Source organism: Porites lutea, chromosome 2 (assembly GCF_958299795.1).
Source record: "Porites lutea chromosome 2, jaPorLute2.1, whole genome shotgun sequence".
Classification (NCBI taxonomy): Eukaryota; Metazoa; Cnidaria; class Anthozoa; order Scleractinia; family Poritidae; genus Porites; species Porites lutea.
The window spans coordinates 31,386,888-31,402,946 of record NC_133202.1 but is presented as its reverse complement, the minus strand read 5'-3'; the positions used below and the strand labels follow the sequence as shown (position 1 = coordinate 31,402,946).

At 38.1% G+C, this 16,059-nt stretch overlaps 2 protein-coding genes across 2 annotated transcripts in view; one reads left to right on the top strand and one right to left on the bottom strand.

Moving 5' to 3' along the window:
* The window catches only part of LOC140928318 (RAB11-binding protein RELCH-like), a 27,014-nt gene extending 23,130 nt beyond the window's left edge, over nucleotides 1-3,884 (bottom strand). The window contains exons 1-3 of the mRNA XM_073378053.1: nucleotides 3,630-3,884; nucleotides 2,600-2,692; nucleotides 2,450-2,521 (exon numbers count right to left, since the gene is read on the bottom strand). Of these exons, the coding sequence (XP_073234154.1) occupies nucleotides 2,450-2,521; nucleotides 2,600-2,692; nucleotides 3,630-3,873 (409 nt within the window). The 5' untranslated portion in view covers nucleotides 3,874-3,884. The remainder of the gene's footprint in view (nucleotides 1-2,449; nucleotides 2,522-2,599; nucleotides 2,693-3,629) is intronic.
* A 113-nt stretch (nucleotides 3,885-3,997) lies between these two features.
* Nucleotides 3,998-15,875, top strand: LOC140926840 (phagosome assembly factor 1-like). Its single transcript, XM_073376518.1, has 17 exons — nucleotides 3,998-4,210; nucleotides 4,329-4,411; nucleotides 4,687-4,770; nucleotides 6,391-6,434; nucleotides 7,115-7,194; nucleotides 7,580-7,659; nucleotides 8,340-8,443; nucleotides 8,918-9,030; nucleotides 9,699-9,775; nucleotides 9,957-10,013; nucleotides 11,007-11,090; nucleotides 12,058-12,140; nucleotides 12,235-12,281; nucleotides 12,978-13,027; nucleotides 13,224-13,282; nucleotides 14,209-14,281; nucleotides 15,196-15,875. Exons 1-17 carry the CDS (start codon nucleotides 4,147-4,149, stop codon nucleotides 15,262-15,264), a joined length of 1,251 nt encoding a protein of 416 aa, XP_073232619.1. The 5' UTR covers nucleotides 3,998-4,146; the 3' UTR covers nucleotides 15,265-15,875.
* Nucleotides 15,876-16,059: the final 184 nt, after the last annotated feature.

Here is a 16,059-nt window from a genome sequence, read left to right as displayed (position 1 = left end):
ACGACAAGAAAATCGTTCAAAGCTTTCTTTCTACAGCCAAAATTACAACTAAATATTCTTCGGAAAGTTTTTTCTTTCTATTTACGGTGAATTAATATCGACTAAAGGCTTTTTAAAGTTCTGTAAGCTTAAGCTTATATCAAACCTCATACGAGGTCAGATCAGTGTCTCAGTCAAATCTTAATACAAACGTGCATAAACTAGCTTCATAAACTGCGCCGCTGGAATTCATGAAATTAGATTTAAATACAATAATTACTCAGGCTTACCATATTTCGAGATGCAGCTCCTGAAAGCTATCAAATAAGGCAAGGATCGCTTGAGCCTTTATAATTCTCGTACGCATCCAGCAAGGTGAAAAACAAAAACGATGCCATCCGAAATCGGATTATCGGCTTTGACAAGCGACGCATTTTTCAACCAAAAACCCAATAAACAAACCAGCCATGAATAAGAGAACACTCTTGATAGCAGTTGTATTTCATTTTGTACATCCAGTGGAAAAAAGACAGTTAAAAACATCACAAGTTGACTCAAAACTCTGTCAGCTTCAGCTGTCAAAGTAAACAACTTTCAAGATGCTGCATAAATTTTACACATGAACACACCTGTCAAATTTTAACCAATCAGAGCATAAAAATTGGACGTGGAGCGTGACCAACACGTGATCATGGTAAGAAAAGGTCTTCCCCGCCTGTATTTTAAAAAAAACTGGCTGAATTTTTGCGTCTGAAGTCAGTTTGAAATCAAAATCGTAATAGTGTGGGGCGATACTGACATAAACACAACATATTTGAATTTAAAACAAAAATAAACGTGAACCTGCGATCATTTAAATAGGTCGACACCTGAGCCCGCGATACGGTCAGGTGATAGAGGTCAACCGATACCCTGTTTTGACAGCTGTCTATTGATGACAACATTGATCTGCAATCAGCTTTCTCCTGGGCTCCCAAAGTAGCTAGAAAGTGTGAGAGTAAACATTGCTATGCCTGTGGTGCGGACGGACGGTCGGTCAGTCACGTGATTACCAAATTTTCTGGGATGGGTAGATTTCCTTAGCTATGGGGCTCCGCCCACGCGCGCGCGAAGCGCGCGCGTGGAGCTCCGCTAAAAAGATATATATGAAGTAAGGAAACACATCAATAGTCCGATTTAATGGCTCCTTCAACAACTTCGACGTCGATATCAACATTCTTAATGTCACATGGCACTCTTCTTGTCCTAGAGCCTCGAAGACAAACCAACGCAGATCTCAAGAGTGCGAATGAGGTTCTGGTTCTGATCCATGAGATGGTTTTGGCATACTGCTCCCCTTTTTTGATGGCAATCAGCTGTGCTAAACGGCTATCATTTCAAGCACTCCTTTCCCATTCCGCCAGCTGTGGTGAAGACCAAAGGTGTAAATGTTCCATGCTCAATGTCCAGGACTCTCTCTGAGTAGAGACGCTTTTTCTCGTTCTCATGGATACGATAGATTTGTTGTGGCTCTAGGTCCCTATACGATACAGCATTAGGGTGACAGACCCTCACATCAAAGAATGCTAAACGATGTCGCTCCCAATAATAATAATAATAATAATAATAATAATAATAATAATGATGATGATGATGATGATAATGATAATGATGATGATAATGATAAAGATAATGATAATAATAATAATAAAAACTACTGTACATTAGGACACATATTCAACAACCTCAGGAAAGCAAATATCAGAACAGCTTAATGTTAAAAGAGCAAGGTGCTAGGTGCAAGGTTTTTTGTTTTTGTTTTTTGTTTTTGTTTTTGTTTTTTTTTCTATGCCTTTGGAGCTACGGAAAGACTACACACATCAGGAGCTTCAATAAAAATTGAAGTAGTCAGCAGGTTTGAATAGAGTAACCAACTGTATCAACAAGGGGCCATTAGTCCCCTTTCACTAGGGGGGAGGGGTTTTGGGCACATTCTGCCCTAGAAAATTTTGAAATTTCAAAGCCCTAAAATGCGATTTTCAGCATTTGGCACTTTCATTCAAGAAAATGTAGCTTTCAATTTATCAGTCACACAATCAATTCCTACATGTACAAGCAATGAACAAATGACAAAAACTATGTACTTTTGCACGTAAACAAATTCTGTGTAAACCTATAAAGAAACTTGTGAAAACAGGACTGAAATATAGCGTTCACATGACGTAAAATGACATAAAATGACGTAAAAGCCGTTTTTATTTAGATGTTGTAAACGATACATTTTTTTGTTTACAACGTTAATCAAACTAGATGCTTCTTCTTTCTAGAAAAAAGTAGCTGACCTCTATGAGCAAGGTACATGTAGCCGACGTGTTTTAGCTGACGCATTTGGTCAGCCATCGATGCTTATTGCAACCCCTGATACATGCAGTCACTTTATCATCAATGTCAGGGGTATAACAACTATTAAGTAGTATAAGAATTAATGTACCTGTTGCTTCAGTCAAGGAACCTCTTAAAGCTTTGATTGTCTCATGAGCCTTTCTCAGCTCAAATTCCAAAACTGAAATACAACAAAATTAACTAATAAATATTAATAACAAAAGATAAATGATCCATGAATAGGACGAGTTTCTCAGACCTGCGACTCTTTCATCAGTGTCCCTAGCACCATCATCAGAATACCGAGTGTAGTCATCTAGTGAGTCGATTGTAGCTACACTAGATGTGCGGGCTGTAAAAAATAATATACAAATAAAAAATCCATTAAATTGATATCCATACCTAACCCATGGAGACTCAATAAAAATCCATTGGGAGAGAAGTATCTTAAAAGCTAAAATTCTATAAGGTAAGAAGGAAGCTAAACTGGAATTTCCAGAGGGGTGGGAGTACGGTTCAAGCAGACCCAAACCCTTGGTAAATCAAACCCTCCACATAATAGTTGGAGTATGGATATTTTCGGTAACCGGTTGTTTTGATACAAAGTCGTTTCGATACAAGCTTAAGCACTGAAATTGTACAAACATTTCGATCACTTCATATATAGCTTGCGTGTGAGAAGAAAACATTTTGGATGAATATTCTTCATTCCTTAAGCCAAGTACTTGAAACAATATTTACAAGTCAACCGAATAAACTTGAATCGAAACAACCAGTAAGCATACTTTCTGCAACAACACAATACGCATGGCACAAGATGCTTTAACAAGCTCAAACTTTAAAAGATTAAAATGATCGTGCGTTTAATATTTCCGATCAAAGTAATAAGGATTGATCGTACCATTAACAACGATTACTTTTTCGTGATGTTACATACACTTCAGCTCTCTTGTTCTATTAAGCATACATGTAATTATCTTGTTTAGAATATATTTATACATGCTTACTTATAGGGTTTGTTAGTCTCAAAAAAATTAGACACACCAGTTTGGCTTAACTGTAGACGAATTCATCATGAGCGCTGCTATCTTTCAATGAAAATGAAACACAAGAAATTACAGCTGAGATATTGGCCATAATATTATGTTGCATTGGCCTCATTCAATTATCACTTCCGGGCTTGAACTAAGATTTATGAGACAAGACAAACAAGTTGAAAACCTAGAATATAACAGAAAATAGGACACTTGAGTAGAAAATAAAACAGCGATAGAGAATAAAATACTTACGAAGTATGGAAGAAAGTGCATCCTTGGAACTGCCTGCGGTCACGTACTGACGTTCGAAGTTTCCAGGATTCGAGAAAAAATCACGCAAACGAGAAATCTCCAATCCTGCTTCGACTAATTCGGCATGCAATTCGAGTGCAGTTAACAGTAGATTATGTTTCAAGAGCTTTTCGGCGAATGCATCAAAATCGCTTGCAACTAGACGGGGGCGATTGGCTTCGATTTCCTCTTCTGCATCCGCCATTTTTGTCGTATTTATTTCCCCGAGACGCGGCTACCAAGTTGAAACGATGAGCCTGCAAGATAAAGGGGTCATCTGAAACTCGCAGCATTAGATGCGTGACGCAACGTAAACAAGACGAAATGAATCGATAGAAAAAAGATATTTTCGACGAATGTACATCAATGATGTCATGAATTTAGGGTCCAATTTTGCATATCGCGATCTGCAGAAATTTGCAGATTTCATCTTTTAACAGCGAGTATTTATTTCTGTATATCTGCACCCAGCTTAACTATGCTAGATCTTGAAGTTGTTCCTGAAAGATCACTTGGAAACGAGCAATGGGAGTTTATACTAGGTGTGTTGCGCGCAACGTAGTCGATCAAGACACATTGGTTGTTTTCTCTTAAATTAATTATGTTAACTCAATTTACGTTTGCTCAAGTAATTTATACATCTTTTTTCTCGGTTTCTAGGAATGCCTGTTGCACAGTGCGTTCAGATTCTCAAACGACAATGTCGTGTTATAAAATCCGTTCAAGCGATGTACAGCGAGGCGGTAAGCAGATCGTCCCGCCAAAAATGTTGTTTGGAAAATGCCAATTGCAAGAACAAAAATATTAAAGGGGTTTCTCGTGATAAGTAGAGCCTGTGCTTTGTCGCTTCATCGATTTGTGAAGACTTTTCTCACTGCTGTTAATGCCAACACAGGTTTTTATATGTTTTAATACATCGGGACTGTCTTGTGATCAAATGGTAATTACATGGTATAAGTTTTGGGACGAAAAGAATGTGATCACGAGACAGTTCCATTTCTTGCGATTTTATTCACAGAATCCCCTGGCCATGGACCTAGTTTTAAACCTGCCAAATGATGGTATTAGACTGGTGTTTGATCCAGTGACACAGAGACTGAAGGTATGTAATTGCTGCAAAAGATACATGTACATGTTAATGCATTATGTACCGGTCAAATCGAAGCTTCAACATGCCCCCCCCCCCCCCGGGCAAACCCAGGGCATTTAACACCTTTGCTGTCCCGGGGAGGCGGTAATTTGATTATCAGAGTCTTCCAGGGAGTGGGGAATTTGATCCCCATCATTTAGGGGTGGGGAATTTGAACTCCACCCTCGATTTCATGTAAAATATTTGGCGTGGCGAGCTATCATGGGGGATGCGGTGTTAGAGGATTTTCGTGGAAAAGATTGTGCCTTTGTGGCCAATTGGGTACAAGGAAAGAGCTTAAACAAGCTTTGTGCCGTATTTGAAGTATTTAAATTTTAAAATTTTTAATATTGGATTCAGGGTTTGAATGTATGAATGTGTTTTATTGTTGTGTTTACAATGAAATACAATACCTATACCGGCGATTCAATACAACAACATAAAATGAAATAAAATAAAATAAAACGGTCAACTACTTTGACCTACTGCAAGTATGTTAATTAATAAGGTGAGCGATGATGCATGTCAGTGAAATGGTCATGATATAGTAATCTCAATATGTGGGATCTTTTTTAATAGAACGCTTTGTATGTTGCATGACGAAGAAAAGGTGAGCATTCAGTGACCTTGTAGCGGCGATTACCGTCGCTTTGCACGAGACTTTTGTTCGTAGTAAATCATTACGCTAACAGTGTTGCTCAGTTTTGTTATATTAATAAAGATTTTGTTCGACAACTGAAGGCATTTCCGCCGTCCTTCTGTCATTTTTGTGCCTGTGAAATGTCCCCAGGGTGGGGGCATTTGATCACCTGAATGGACCCTAGTGTGGGGCATTTGAACGGCATTTTGGCCCGGGTAGGGGGTAATTTGAACAGTAATTTTCAAAAAAGTCAAATGCCCGGGGGGTTGCCCGGGGAGGGCATGTTAAAGCTTTGATTTGACCGATACATTACGTTGATTGGAAAAATTGAAGAACAACTCCCCCAAAAATGTGGCAGCCATCTGTTGCAACTGTCCACCAACAGTCGGCCAACAAACGGCCAACAGTTAGTCGAGAAATGGCTGACAAGTGACCAACAGTCAGAATAACTGTCAGTCAACTGTTGGTCACTTGCTGGTTATCTGTCGGCATTATGTTGGCATACTTTTTTCATAACAGAGAGCTCTAAGTAGGAACGAAATCTGTTCTGACTGTGTATTGTTTGTCAATTATCTATTTATTTATGTTACATCTGTTCTTTTGTGTGTGTATTTCATTTTTCCATTCATGGTGTTTGTTAATATTTTAAGGGACGCGCAGTCTATCAAGAATGAAAAAAAACTGGCTGAAATAATGCAAGTACAAATTGACGAATTTAAAAAACAAAAGTTTAATTTATGTGGAGATCTAATTGTTATTTTATTGTATTTCACATCAAATCCACCGTAATTTGGTCAAAAGCCAGAAAACTATTGTGGAGCATACAATGTATTCATTTTACTTGTCTGAGACTGTGACACCCTGAGTTTGTTTGGTGTCAAATCTACTTTTGGATCACAATTAAAATGTTAGAAGATCAATTACTAATATATCACTTTATTTTATATACCCAGATAATTGAAGTCTATAGTATGAGCAAAGTCAAGCTTAAGTACTGGTATGATTGACTATTGAAGTTAACCCAAAAAGTAATAATAATTATAAACAATTATTGGATGAGGTTTTTGTTATATCCAGAATAATCAAGGTCGAGCAGGCGAAGCGGAAGGCTGAGGCTGATAACCCTTACCTAGACCTTGATTATTCAAGATGTCACACAAAAAAAGTACTGAATCTAATGATTGTTTTATTATACATTGAAAGAAAAAAAAATTGTCACAACAGTATAAAGTGGAACAAAGCAAACCTGGAAGTCATGTTTTTGCTTTTTCACTAACGGCAAGCAACACAACTTTAGTGCGTGAACTTGACATGATTACCCTTAGAAATCATGCACCGCGGTCATACATGACATGATTACCCGTGACCTTGAGTGTCCTTGACATGATTATTGTATAATCTGCAGCTAGATGACGTCTCAAGCGCTGATTTCGAAAATTCACTGTACACTTTTGGCCAATCAGAAATGAGATAGTGAGTTAAATTTATAATAATAATTATAATTATTACATATTACATATTTTTTGTTGATGGCCTCTACACATGTAGTTCTATTTAATCTGAAGGGAAACATTCAAAATAAAAACTTTGCCATATTTTATTTATTTTTTTTACCTAGTGGGATTTGGTATATGCATATTATAATATTTTTCTTTTGGCAACTGTTATTAATTCCAGTGGGGTTCACTTTAATTCTCCTCAAGTACAACCTACAATTGAACAAATTGACATGTCATTTGGAGCGACCCATCCTGGAGGTTGGTAATTTCAACAAGGTTATTTGTAATAAAATTTCTCAATATCAAGTGCTTAAAGTAGTTTTTAATTAAGTTTAATTGTTCAACTAAATTAAGTTGGTACAATGTAGATTTTTGAGATAATTCTATAGATGGTAAAAATACATTTTGTAATGTAAATGATGTAAAATAATAATGTAGATTCATGTAAGGCCTTGATACTTTTTGTTAACTTTGTGTTATATTATTATTGTATTATTATCATTATCATTATCATTATTATTATTATTATTATTATTATTATTATTATTATTTTATGCAAATCAATAACGTGATCCTTGTTTCTTTTATTTTGTACTTTGATTTATTTACTTGACATTTATTATTTGTTTGATGTTCATTTCAGTCTATGATCCCAATCATCAGCTGTTTATTCTTAACTTCAGAGGTCTCTCATTTTCCTTTCCCATCGACTCTAAATTTGAGGTATGTTATTTACATGCAATTGCTAGGGTGCGGCCAGGGTTCTAATTCTACTAACAGAGGGGGAGAGGACAGTCAGATTTTCACACTGTATTACAACATCAACAACATTAACAACAACTACAACAAAACTTTATTAATAAGCAGATATAGTATAGCAAAAGCACTCCCCACAGCTACATGTAGCAAGGCTATTTGAGGTGGGACAGTGCGTGCAAAATGAAATGAAGATTAAGGCTAACTATTAAAGGAAAGTTTACAGTTTACAAATATATGAAATAAAAATTGGAATGTGGTTGACGACTAGACAACACAATAGAAAAGAGAGAGTTAAACAAATATCAAACTGTAAAAGTAGAAATGAGTTTCATCTGAATAGCAAAGAATTTATTTCTCGACATTTTTGACTGATTTTACCTTTTAATTAAAGTGGGCATGTGGATATAGTCATATTCTGTATTGCAGGGTGCATTTCGAGGAATGCTATTATATGAGTGTTCTGAGTGACTCTCAGGAAAAAGGAAATTTTTGTGCACATACATTGGGACGACAAGCACAAGCTTCTCCTTATACTGTTGAAACCAAAGAGGTCATGCATGCTTTAAATACAGTGCTGAAAAAATATGTATACAGAGAGGTGACTTTCATTTTTAATGGTTTAGCTGAATATTTTTCCCTTACAGCCATACTACACTCATGGACTAGGATCCCTCAAGTTCTCTTCTGGATCATCACCAACTGTATCACGGATGTCAATTTACCATGGCAACAGCCTAACAGATGCAAGGTTTGGTGCCATTTTTATTCCACTTCTACACTGTATATTTGTTACGTATGTGTACAAACAGAAGAGAGCTAACCAAACTTCTGAGACCTAGTACTCTGTTCACCATTTCAGTATCAAAACGGTCTCTGTCCATTTTGTAAGGCAAACATTGTGGTTATAAGAACAGTAATCAGAGAATACGTAAAAAAAAAAAAGTTGCCTTTTTTAGTAAACTATCCTCAGTTCTCTAACTGAATACATCATTGTAAACATGCAAAAGGGGAAACATTTTGAAGCCTTTTTTTGTCCTTGGTCTAGATATATTGTGAAGTTTGATTTGGTTGATGCTGTTGCTGTTTTCATTGAGTTGGGAGTCGCCTTACTAATATTTGTTACACCTTGGGGAAGTCCTTTTGTGATCAAAATTTTATTAATAGATTTTTGACAAGTTCACTGTCCAATGATAAAAATAATTTGTGTTGTGGTTTATGATAGAGCACCTCCACTACCTCTGCAGTGTTTCCATGGCAACTGTTTTGCTGACAGCATTGACATCATTAACAAGGATGGGAAAGTGTATGGTCTCAAATGTTTTCTTGTTGCTGAAGGTAATAAGATAAATAATATATTTATTTTTTTATTTTATTGTTTATTAAGATCATTATTGGGATCAGGAAATTGTAGGGTAGGACTTGGGGAAAGAGTAGGGAACAACGTTGAAAGAAAGACAATTTAGAAACTTTGTTTATTTAATAACCAGTTAAGTTCCAATGGTCGTTGTTACCAAATTTCTTCTTATAATCCCAGTGCTATATTTATCAATCAGAGAGATCATGAGAAGTAAGCCAGGATTACTTTTCAGGATACATTATATTCTAGAAGCAAGTCAATGTGCCAAACAGCATCTCACCAGTTCCCTTCAGTGGGGGCTAAAGTTCAATGACTCTAGCCTCAGTGTGCAGCAGCTCCCTCCACACAAACAAAATTGGATATTTTGTTTCAGAAGAGGGTACAGTTTTACACAGGCTAACTGTCTCCAGTCCTGCGGAGCCTTGACTGGGCTGGAAAGGTACTGCTTGTATTCCAGAATTGCTAAGCAAGTGCACGGTGGTAAATCTTTAATACCCTGTATTCACCAAGGAGCATATTTTTCTATCACTCTGTTGGTAACAACAGAGAGGGAAAAGTAAGTCAAGTCCATCTATAAAAATAATGTGCTTGTACTGAAACTGAAATCTCTCCTTTTAATTTTGTTTTTTTTTTCTTTTTTTAAAAGGCACCGGTCCTGGCAAGATCTTAGAGCTAAGGAGACGAACTTTTGAGAGAACTATTATGTTTGGAGATTCATGTCAGGTATCAATTGATTTGACCTTTAGTTTATAACTAGTGTTTTACATGACATGGAGATTTTTACGTTTTAGTTCATTTTAATAGTAAAACTGGGAAAAGATAGAGACTGAAAGGATTACAGGCTTCTGGGACGGGATGCAATACACATGTATACTGACTCATGCTTGCTGTTTTTGTGCTTTAGGATGTGATAAGCTCTGTTGGGTCACCGTGTAAAGTTTTCTACAAGGCTGAAGATAAGGTACTGATTCAAAAATACGTTCTCTTGATAATTATTGGTGTCCAATTTGGCGGCAGTGCTTAAAAAATGTACGCTATTGCAACAGTTAGCATCTTATTCAGTTTGAGACCATGAGGCTCATTGTTGGGTGTATAGTAAGCATACTCACCTACTACACCTACTAATATGGGATGGAAAAGGAATAGGCCATTTTCATGATGACAGTACTTGACTACAACTACCAGAATTGGGTTCGTTTTGCTTTCGTTTTTAACTTTGTCAGTGCTGCTGAGAATTAATAAACAACAGTGATTTGCCTTAATTTGCAAAAGAAAAAAAACAAACTACAGCATTCTGATAGTAGTTGTAGTAAAATGACGTCATCGTACAATTATCCTGCTGGTTTGGGTAAATCAGTAATGTGGCTTGACTTGGTACCGTAAAATTCCGAAAATAAGCCCCTCCATGTATAAGCCCCCTCAAATATAAGCCCCCCAAACTCGTAACGCAAAAAACCCTCCGTTAAATTGCCCCTCCAAATATAAGTCCCCTGGGGGGCTTGTACTTGGAAATTGCCCTCAAATACGAAGTAAAACAAGGCAAAAACGGTAAATTTCCTTCCATTTATAAGGCTAGCCCAATTGACTTTGAAACGTAAATTTCCCTCCGTGGACAAGCCCCTCCAAAAATAAGCCTCTCAAAAAGGGCCTTTGAAAAATATAAGCCCCTGGGCTTATTTTCGGAATTTTACGGTACCCCTTGAGTAGGCCCCAATTGTTCGAAAGGTGGATAACGCTATCCACCGGATAAATCACTATCCATTCTAAAGCTGGTTTCCCTAACACTTATCAATTGGATAGCGCTATCCAACTTTTGAACATCCGGGACCAGGCGAAAAACTCACCCAAATCGGTTTGTAGAGTCTCAGCATCCTTTAGTGTTGCCAGTGATTATTCCCTACGTAAGTTGAACTTGACATATTATAATATATATATTTATATATATCCTCTTTAGATGCGTATCCATTCTCCATCTCCACACAAACTCTCTCAGTCTAAGAGTTCTGATTATTTCTTCAATTACTTCACTCTAGGAGTGGTGGGTATACAATTATGTCTGTCATCGCAGTAATTGAGTACGTGTCACTACGAAATTGAACAGGGAGAATGAATTGAGCCGAAGGAAGTTGCTTGTTGAAACGGTTGAAACATGTGTTATTAACCGCTGAACTATACTTAGCCTGAGAAAACAGCCGACATTTTGCGACGTTACCACGAGTTTACCCGCGAAATGACGTCTGAGGAACGAGCGCAGGAATTCCACGCATGCTGATGACGTGTCACAACCCAGAACTGGGTAGTGTTTTCTGATTGGTTGAAGCAAGTTTCCTCGTGGCTCAACCAATCTGGGTGGTGTCTCGTTGCGAAGATTTGTGTTATCCGTTTCTAAAACAGTCATTCTGTTTTAATACGTAGAGTGATTATAACTTGTACCATGACAGTTTTTCCCTGTAAAGGAAGTACGACATGCGCAGGGTACTTTGGAAAACAAACTTGAGTTTATTGAACGCTTTTGTCGTTATATGAACAAAACAGCAGTGCCACAGGAGGTAATAGGGAGCTTAAGCAACGACCACGGCGACGTCAACGAGAACGGCAAAAAAGCAATAGGTTAAGATTAGCAGAGCAACAACTCTGCTCGTACATCACGCCTTTTTGTACATTGCTTTGCCGTCACTGCGTTACTACGACGTGAAAATGCCTAATTTCACGTATTGTGAAGGTCGTGAACACAAAACAACGACTTTGTTTTTCTTTTCCTGAACTCCGTCACACTCTTTTAGCATTCTGCTCCAGAAAAAAAAAATTGCCAGTATTTGACGAATTGAACGAGATGGAATAAGCACGATAAAGTTTGAAGCAGCGCGATTTCACTTTGTAACTGACGTCTTCGTAGCCGTCGCCGTCGTTGTTGCTTGATTTCCCTAATAATTATTATCGCGGTCCGCAATGTATACAACCACGACTGATTTTTATCTTAGGATTTATCAACTTTTCTTCCCCAGGACATTTTATTTGATGCTTACAGTCATCAAGTGAAGAAATTTATTCTGCACACCAACTTCCCTGGCCATTATAATTTTAACATGTGAGTAAATACATGCATGTGGCACTGCGCTTAGATAAAGTTAAAGCCATTTCTTGTAAGCAATCATACGGTATATATCTTTTATTAATTATAGGTACCAACGCTGTGATTTCAAGATTGAGATACAGAGAGACTCTAAAGGTAACGGTCTCACTGGAAATTAAAGTCGCATTCACCTTCCCACCTACCTCTCCTCACACTCCTTCACGCATGAGGCCTTCACACTTCTCCAACAACCTGCCCTATCCCTCGTACGAGCTCTTGCTCGCTCCTACGACCCCCACCCTGTCTGGGCACTCTCCTTTTCTACCGTCCTGGGCTGGGTTCTATGGCTTTCCATCAGGTGCCCAACACTGCTGTTACACAGTGATGTCCTGTCTGCATAAGCAGCGTATGACCAAGCCACTTCCAACGTCTCCTATTTACTACCATACCTATTTTTTTTCATCAAGTTGAAGTTGAACAAGTTATGCGAATGTGTTAGCTCGCTATGTCGAGTTGTAATTGTGTGCGAATAAAAGCTTATTCTCGCTTTAAAACCAAGGGCTGCAGGACTCGGTTAAAAAAAGAGGCGTCGAAGGCCTTTGATATAGCGGGTACGCTCTCCTTGGAAACACATCTGGTCATTGAATTGGCTTTCGAACATCCTCGCTGGATGGCGGCCCCGAAGCCAAAATGTTTCCCGAATTCACACAAATGAGCTTCTCGCGGGCTATTATTGATTCTTCAATTTAACTGATCTTCCGCTATTTCAGTCACATTTCTTTTTCTTTTTTTTTTTTTTTTCTGTTTTACCATAGTTAGTCACTAACTATGGTTTTACGTTCTTATTATTAGATGCAGTTCTGGGTGACGAAACACCGTTTGTGGTGACTCCCTGTACAAAGGTAAAGGTTGCGTTACAGAATCTCGTATTTTCGAGCTTTCTGTCATCAAGATGCATGCATTATTTGTGAAAGAAATCGTCAAACTGACTTTGTCCTTTTGACGATAGTCCGAATTACCGTTCTTGTTAGGCAAAGACGTGAACATTATGCCACTATTTCAATCTTATAAAATCCGCTATTTTTCTCTTTCTTTCAGTGGGACAGTGTCCAGGATTATCTGGGCAAACCAGTCGAGGCACCTGTTGTGTTAAACAGGTAAGGTAGAGGTATATTACTAAGTGATGTAACGTTAAACTCGCCGCATACAGCTATCCTAACTAATCTTGTTGGATATGCACGCGAAAACGACCTCGTGGTTTGGAAATAAACTGCAGTCAATTTCAACCTTTTCAATACCCCTAAATCAAAATTCAAATTATCATTTGTTGTTCCTATAAGTTTCAATAGTAGCAGTTGGGAGAATTTGATAATGTATTAATTAGATTCATCTTCTTTGATCATGTCTCCTCAATTCTCATTATAAGGCATAGATACATGTATTACATGGAGAAACTTCACGCTGAACTTAAAGGCTTAAACTATGCGAATAGTAAATAAATAAATAAATAAATAAATGATGATTTGGAGGTAGCACATCCACAAAGTGGTTCTTCGTCTACCTTACTCCTGGCCGAATTGGAATTTGGAAATGCTGGTTTTTGAGGAGAGGGGGAAACCTGAGTACCCGGAGAAAAACCTCTGGGGGCAAGGAAGAGAACCAATAACAAACTCAACCAGCTATTTGCTTGGAATGTGAGAGTAACAGGTGAAGCATTGCCGAATTTGGTAAAATAACTGTGGGAAAACCCACATAACTACTTGTCTCGTTGTGTTGTAGATTCCCTTGCTCCTAGAAAAAATGAACCGCTCTTAACGATTTTATAGTTAAAGTCATACAATGGCGCGCGGTCGTTGTCAATACAATATTACGCTGATTATATCCAAGCTATCATTATGCTTTGTTTATTTTCGCATTTAACGTTGCTCGATGTTTTGAATGCATGCCATAGCTGAAACATTTAAGCACCAAATTAAAAGCGTTAGATATCCCGAACGTTGTAAGCGAAATCGGTTGTTTAGTTATAGGTTTGTACGTGTCACAGTAACTACTTTGGTGACCCTGTGCTTTGTTCTCGCCACAGATCTTCCTCCACCAACACGACAAACCCGTTCGGATCCACCTTCTGTTATAACTTGCAACACATGATATTTGAGGTTTGTATTCGTCGGTCCAGTCTTGTAGGGACGATTCGAAGCGGCGGTTTTTAGCGCAACACAGCTTTGCAATGTAGGAACAATGTTGTAACTAGTCGAAACAATATCGCAAGAATGTTGCAACGCTGTGTTGTGCTAAAAATAGTCGTCGCGAATAGTCTCGTGTAACAACACCTTAAGTACCATTTTCTCACACACAACTGGAAGCCATGCCAAGCCGACCATGCAACAAAACAACAGGTCAGGCAATGGCGGAAGGCAACAAAACAAGTGAACTCTGAAGGAACTTAAGGCAGATTTGAGAGTTGACAAACTTCATCAAATTATTTTACGTTTTCATGGAAATACCACAAAACTGCCGCTTAACCCTCCCACCCCAACACTGTCACGGGCGCATCTACCCGTAAACAAAACAAAAATTCATCCAATTATAAGTCCTCTCGGACTTAAGCCCACCTTTAGCTTTTCCTTGCTTGAATGTGAATGATGATAACGTTTTGAAGCTTAATTAAAGACCGGTAAAATCAAAACCACAAAACTGCCGCTAAGACCCCCGCCAACACTGTTATGAGCGTATCTCCCTGTAAACAAAACAAAAATTCATCCAAATTCATCTCTCAGATATAAGCCCCCTCGTATATAAGCCCCCCTCAGGTATAAGCCCCCCTCGGATATAAGCCCCCTCGGATATAAGCCCACTCGGATATAAGCCCCCTCAGATATAAGCCCCCTCGGATATAAGCCCACTCGGATATAAGTCCCCTCAGATATAAGCCCCCTTGGATATAAGCCCCCTCGGATATAAGCGCTCCTAAAATCACTTACCAAGGTGTATAAGCTCAGGGCTTACATGGGCCAGTTTACTTCATTCAGCGCAAAGGGACTCACAATCTTCTTTCAACTGTTTTCTTCAGGTGATGGCTAACAATCATTTAGCATCCGTGACCCTGTATCCCCACAGTAACAATGCTGTTTCGGCGTAAAACATCCTGTTAAAGCCTTTCAAGCAAGACGTTTATAAGGAAAGAAGAAGTCTACAAGGAATATTATTTAGTACATATATAAAAAGAATAATATATCAAGGAAACCTTTTTTTTTCCTCTACGTTCTTGCCGTTCAATCATTTTATTTATTGTTGCTCATTATTACTTGTAGTTCTTGGCTGTTTACTGGTTTTACTAGATCATCTGTTAGCTGTATATAGGGTAAAATTTTGGGGAACTGGTTAGCCTGCGTAGCATGGCGGTTTTGTCAAGCCGGGCTCCCGCCCCAATCTCCTTGCGGTTTCTCTGCCCTCGCCGGCCTTTATTACTTAGCGCGCCCAACCAAAACCGCCATGCTACGCAGGCTAGGAACTGGTATGTATTAAGGTCTCCTTGAAATCCGAGTGTGTTGACATTTTTCATGAAACTTTCATGCCCACAAGAGCGGCTTAGGTTAATTTGTATGTGACGTTATTTTCCAGAAGGGTTCATTGAATAGCTATATAGTGTAATGTGTAATTTATTATTACTATAATTTATATTTATGGACATTTCTGACTTATTGTAATATAATGGGAAACAAAATTTAAGTAAAAGTTGAATTGATGATGTATCATGCTCTTTATTATATATTTTTTAATTGGTATAAAATTATAGCTTTGTTATTTAAACTGACAAAAAGGATAAGACGAGACTGCCTGCATTAGCTAAGATATGAAACTATGCGAAAAACAAATGTTTGGTGTTGTTAAGTGACGGTAATGAAAAGCTGGCGTTTCCTTCCAGATGAAGAAA

Bases quoted from the DNA above. Each gene is read 5' to 3' on its own strand.
- LOC140926840 (XM_073376518.1), top strand. From the start codon at position 4,147: ATGCTAGATCTTGAAGTTGTTCCTGAAAGATCACTTGGAAACGAGCAA. The intron at 4,412-4,686 runs GTAAGCAGATCG...TTTTATTCACAG, and splicing joins AAGCGATGTACAGCGAGGCG to AATCCCCTGGCCATGGACCT. The intron at 12,282-12,977 runs GTAACGGTCTCA...TCTTATTATTAG, and splicing joins GATACAGAGAGACTCTAAAG to ATGCAGTTCTGGGTGACGAA.